This window comes from Aplysia californica, unplaced genomic scaffold, assembly GCF_000002075.1.
Source record: "Aplysia californica isolate F4 #8 unplaced genomic scaffold, AplCal3.0 scaffold01075, whole genome shotgun sequence".
NCBI classification, from domain to species: Eukaryota; Metazoa; Mollusca; class Gastropoda; order Aplysiida; family Aplysiidae; genus Aplysia; species Aplysia californica.
The window spans coordinates 95,285-101,097 of NW_004798345.1; the positions used below are offsets into that span (position 1 = coordinate 95,285).

The following is a 5,813-nucleotide window of genomic DNA, read 5'->3' on the forward strand; positions in this document are numbered from 1 at the left end:
TTTATATATATATATATGTGTGTGTGAGTATGGTTGTGTGTGAGAGAGAGAGAGAAAAGGGGGAGGGGAGTGGTTACAAGCCCCAATTTTAACAAATGAACTCGTAACATGTATGTGATCTCCACAGGAAAATTGCATTCCTTTTGCTCTGTTCTTTATTCTCACATTTTACAATGTCTGAACCCTGTTATACGGACTTTAGACTAACTCACACACGCACACACACGGAAAGGGAACATTTTTAGCGAAAAGAATGTTTTGCGCGGGTACGTTTTACGTATTACCGATGGTAACAGTTCTAACTATGACTCCAGCAGCAAATAGACCTATTTCACTAGGTTACAGTCGAGAATAGGCTTTTTATTTTCAACCAAATAGGCTATGTTATACTGAGGTTTTTACTCTATGACTCACTGTCTTGTGGTGTGCTATACCCTTTGGCCTCGAGTGGAGGGGACGCATATAGGACGTTATTGCGTCATGGTGTGAAATACATGCACAACAAGGACATTAGAAGGGTGAAAAATGTCTGGTCTATTTTTGGGTCACGACGTAAAAAAGTAAATATATGATGCCATATCTTCTAACATAATTAGAGCCACCAAGTTTTGAGTGCATGGAAACATATCATATAAAATGAAAGAATATTATACTGGTGGCCCACGCCACTGACTAGCCACATTGCTGAGTTAAAGAAATTTTCAAGCAGACTGTTCCCTTTTTGGGTCACATCGGGCTGGTTAAAATTAAAATCAACATGTCTTATGTTTTTAATAAAGAGGAAATTGAGGAAGTAGTTGCACTTTTTTTCTCCCATAAATGTTTTCCTTTCTGCAATGTCTTCATTCTCCCTTCGCAGGACATTGTCGAACTAGACCCTCGGAATGAAAACTTGATGCACATGGTGAATAGCAAGTTCAACAAGGCATATACGTTGACAGAAATTCGGCGTATGAAACATAAATGTAAGTACTTCTGTGCCCTGGAGGGTTTTTTTAAAGAAATGTTTTCACTTTGAAAATTTATCCTTTTGGCATTCAGGGAAATTTTTTTATGAGTTAGAACAATAAAGCAATAGCAATTGTCCAAAAGCTGACTGTCCAGTAAACCTTCTATTGGACAGAATACTAATCTGTATGTTTATTTTTACAAAAACTCGCTCCAAATCTCCAAATTTCGGTCAGCCTCTACAGACTTTATTTGTGGATGGATTTCAATCAAATTTGGATTTTAAAATTCCTTTGAATCTCCTAAAATTTTGTAAGGGATGAAAACACAGTAAATTTACATTACGAAGGCGCCTATGTAAGTGTGGGGCCCCCTCCTGGGGATGCAAAGAATGGCACCTACTGCCTGTTTACAGGCATGGTTCAATGTACAGTAACAGACTGCAAAATGAACACACTTTCCTCCCTTACTGTCTCTTCTGTCCCAATGTCTTTATTCAGTGGAACTAAGTAGTGTCTAAATTCGGCTTTCTCAATCAAAAGTAGCTTAGTTTCAAATGAGAGGCATTTTTGTTTCTTTGATGCGATACTGAAGAATTGCTGGACAATTTCAGGAATATACAGGACTCTACCAAACACACACTCTGCAAAAGGGCCAGTTCGTTCAAATGTCATTTATCATATATATAATGCCAAAGAAGTAGCCAATATGACCCAGATTGATGATGGTATGGATCTCTCAGAGTCAAAAACGCTAATAAAATCTGCCATAAGAGACAGATGGAAAAGATCCCACCCTAATCACAACATTGTCTGATTGTCTACCTGCTGTCATCGAGAACAAGGAAGAAGAAAGAATATATATATATGTATATTATATAACATACTGTTTGCCAAACAAGTTATGTTGCTATGTAGAGCCTAGCATAGGGGACTGTTTGATTCCACCACAGTCAACTGCGCAATTCATGAAAGATCTATGTCAAGGCTAGCTTATCATTGTAATGTTGATCAGTAGCCGGGGGGGGAAGTGTGATGCTTTTGTATCTTTACTGACGTTCCACACCCGGACTGTGCGTGTTTTGGTATGAAAGAAGACCGCTGAATGGCCGCAGGTGCAGATGCCATGGATGGTTTCCAGTTATAGATAATGTTTGTTGTGGGAGAAAGATGAGCGTAGCCACATCAGCGGGGGCTGTACATCCTGCAAGGGACTTTGTGTTGAATCAGAGCTTTCTCATTTATGTGTTCATTAAATTTTTGTTATTTTTAAAAATTATTATGAATAGAGACAATGGGGAATCCAACTCCTTTTGAAACCAAGTTCCGCTGTACATGATAGCTGATTGTATTTCGATGTTGATTCTGATTTCAGTGAAGTCTGGTCGTGCCCGTGGCGACGTGGATGATTTGTTGGACAATTTGGAGGGGCTGCAGTCCCATGGACAAGTGAAGGTGCAGATTTCTGACAATGGGAATGGGAGATTGGTTGATATTGTTGCCTTTTCGACATCCCACATGGTCAGCTTGTTTCACAAGTACCCGGATGTGATATACATGGATGGTCAGTACCATTTTTAAAAAAAAAATTTATGTCCTGGAAAAGAATGATGTGTTACAGTGGAGTCCACTTATAATGAGTCCGGAAAAAACGAGAAGTCTGTTATAAAGCCGCTATTCTAAAACCCCGTTTTTTTCTCTTCTTCACCTTTGTAAATAAAATACTGCTATAGCGCAATCAGACAAACACGCGAGTCGGTTATAGCGGAATATTGCTGCTGCTATGGGCAGTGCATGGGCCAATTATACATAATATAAAACTTCGACAGTTGAGAAACTAGTTGGTGATCTAGCGAAACAAAGAATAGGAGAGCCCATGGGTGTCAACAATGAAGGCCGAAGCGACTGAGTAGGGAGGGTGTGACTTGCGCAGACAAGCAGAACGCATCACGTGATAGGCCAACGTAAGCCTTGTTTAGATTATCAAGGCCTACCAGGCCTCTCACTTCTCCGATGTGGGAATGGAGAGGTCGAAGAAATGTGTGACGTGCGCAAGCTGACGGAATGCACTTCAGGGTGTGGTGGGGTGGGGGAAAACACAGCGGGCGAGTTAGCCTAGAGCCTTTTCTTTCTGATCGCCAATGCCGAGCTGTCTGTCAACATCATTAGATCTAGCGCTAGAGAAAGAAACCTGATTCGATGTTTAATCAAGTAAGACCTACAGGTCATGTTTAAACAAAATCATCATCAGGGTAGATGGCAAAAGGAAATAAACAGGACACCAAACTCACAGATTAGGCCTACTTTACAGTTTCTCCTGAACTTATTACTGGATCCCTTATAACGGACATTTTGCTCCGGTCCCCTCCCTCTCGTTATAACAGGATTCCACTGTACCAAAATTGCCCCCGATTTTGACCTTTTTGTTGATTTTCTTTCTATTTCCTCTTTGTGCTCACTGTATGTATTCTTTCATCAATATTTGTGGTTTCAAGCTAAAATATTTGAAAAAATGTGTTTTTAAAATTGAATTACACTTTATTACACGATCGAAAACGGTCGGTCACACAAATTTTATGTGCATAATCTGTCACCTCAATCATTTTTGTCTTTGGGAAATTTTGTGTAAATATCTTGAGTAGTTTGGGGGAAAATAGGCTTTTTGGTACATGTTCATATACATGGAATTTTTCTTCTTCATATTAATCAAATTATACATTTTTACTTCAAACCTAAACTTCTGTTTTATCTTGTCCAGGGATGGTCAAACCAATTTTATAATTAGATATTCAAAAGGGCTGGCAAGGTCATCTGAATAAAAAACAAATAATTACCTCATATGTTTACTTGTTGACTCCTGTGAGTCTCTCGAAAATTTAATGACAGTATATCAGTTTGTTCTCTCAGTTTTACTCATCCCACCCAGTTTCTTTAGATTTCCCCCCCAAATGCCTGTAAAGGCAAAGTACTATTTGAGCCTTGTAATGCAGAAGTCTTAAGGGTTAAATATAGCCTAATTATACCCAAAATACGTGTATAAAACTTGTTAGACCTTGTTATGCTTTTGACTTGCACTGACTGAAGTGTCTTTAGGCCATTCCCAATGGAGGGACGTATCTCGTTCCAGCATAGTCGAATTGTAAATGGGCAGATTCATGTCACGCTCATAACTGCCTGATCTACAACAGAGAACTGCTGCTTTCTCTTTCCTGATCCTTACTATTGTCATGTCCTCTACTTCTTTGATATGTTTGTCACTCCCTTGTGACCTGCTATTTTGGGGTGCCTTGATAGTCGAAGCAGACCTTGTGCTGTTGAAGCTAGAGAGGTGAGCAGTCTAAGTCTGATTCCCTGTAAAGACTTCTCTGTTGACACCCACCCCTTGGTGCTCATATGACCTTATGCAGTTGCGAGGGCAGTAAAACCTTCTACTATATATATGTATATATATAAAACAACCTATGTTTTGCATGTCTTCTTCAGGAACCTACAAGACCAACAAGTGTGGCTATCCACTGTACCAGGTGATGGTGGAGGATGGTTGTGGCAGAGGACGGGCAGTATTTTATGCCTTTGTGCGCCAGGAGAATGCGGACATCTTGGCCAAGATGATGCAGATATTTGTGGAGTTTATGGGAGAGTCTGTAAATCGTACCATGTATGCAATGACAGACAAGGACCCCAATGAAATTAATGCTATAAAACAATACATGCCTAATGCTTCAACTATGCTTTGTGCATTCCATGTGCACAAGGCTATGAAAGCGAAGCTACAGAAGCTGCAATGCGCAAAAGAGGTGAAGGACCGCCTGCAGCAGCTGGCCCATGTCCTTGTCACCACGAATGACATTGCTACATTTAATAGAAATGTCACTGAAATCATGTCGTTGTCTCATGTATTTTATGATTATATTGCCAACCACTGGCTTAATTGTGTTGAGTCTTGGGCTTACCATGCCCGCCTCCACAACCGTCTCTACCTCAATGATACCAACAACAAGTGTGAGGGGGAGAACAGAAGGCTGAAAGAGATTCTTAACAGCAACACTTCCATGTCAGAGGCTGTCAAGAAGCTCTTTCAGCACTCTGTGACCCAGCTATTTGATGTTAAAGCTGCCTCGGCAGTCGAAATAATGTCATCGTTTCATTTTCGTGACGCCAATCCGAGATGGCAGGGTTTATATTCTGTTTTTTCAGCACATGCTGTACAGTTGATGCTGGAAGACCATGTCTCATTCCCTGTTCCTGTTGATGGTTTTGACTGTGTGGATGCTTCTGGTGTTCGTTACCATGTTTGTGGTCGTCCTTTGTCCTGTGCTTGTCCGTTTTTTTGTCAAACTTCTCTGCCTTGTTGTCACATGCTGTCAATCTTTGCCGAGTCCTTTAATGTTGCTGAGGCTGATTTGTATGCTCCTGACAACAGGTGGCTTAAAATAAACGTTGTTCAGGATGTTCCCCTTCCTCAAGTGGCACCAGTAACTGTGTGTCCAATTGTAGGGCCAGAAGCAAGACACCACCGGACTGAGGCTGTTCTTGCCAGGCTGTCATGCCTTCTTAAAATGAGTGGGTCTCTGGAGTTCCAGGAAAGAATTGAGAAGGTAGAAAGGGTGGTGCAAGCTTGGGAAGATGGGAGGGGTTGTGCCGTATTCGATGTGCAGTTGGGTCAAGACATGCCTTTGGTAGATGGGGATGGTGCAGTGCTAGGAGATGAGGGTGGTGTGGTGGTAGGGGATGAGGTAATCAGGGATGGTGCGGTGGTAGGGGATGAGGTAATCAGGGATGATGCGGTGGTAGGGGATGAGGTAATCAGGGATGGTGCGGTGGTAGGGGATGAGGTAATCAGGGATGGTGCGGTGGTAGGGGATG

The 5,813-nt window shown here is 41.4% G+C and overlaps 1 protein-coding gene across 1 annotated transcript in view; it reads left to right on the forward strand.

Moving 5' to 3' along the window:
* The first annotated feature begins 53 nt into the window (after positions 1 to 53).
* LOC101862002 overlaps positions 54 to 5,813 on the forward strand; it is a 6,692-nt gene continuing 932 nt past the window's right edge. Inside the window, exons 1-3 of the mRNA XM_013089898.2 lie at positions 54 to 965; positions 2,323 to 2,511; positions 4,431 to 5,795. Of these exons, the coding sequence (XP_012945352.2) occupies positions 758 to 965; positions 2,323 to 2,511; positions 4,431 to 5,795 (1,762 nt within the window). The 5' untranslated portion in view covers positions 54 to 757. The remainder of the gene's footprint in view (positions 966 to 2,322; positions 2,512 to 4,430; positions 5,796 to 5,813) is intronic.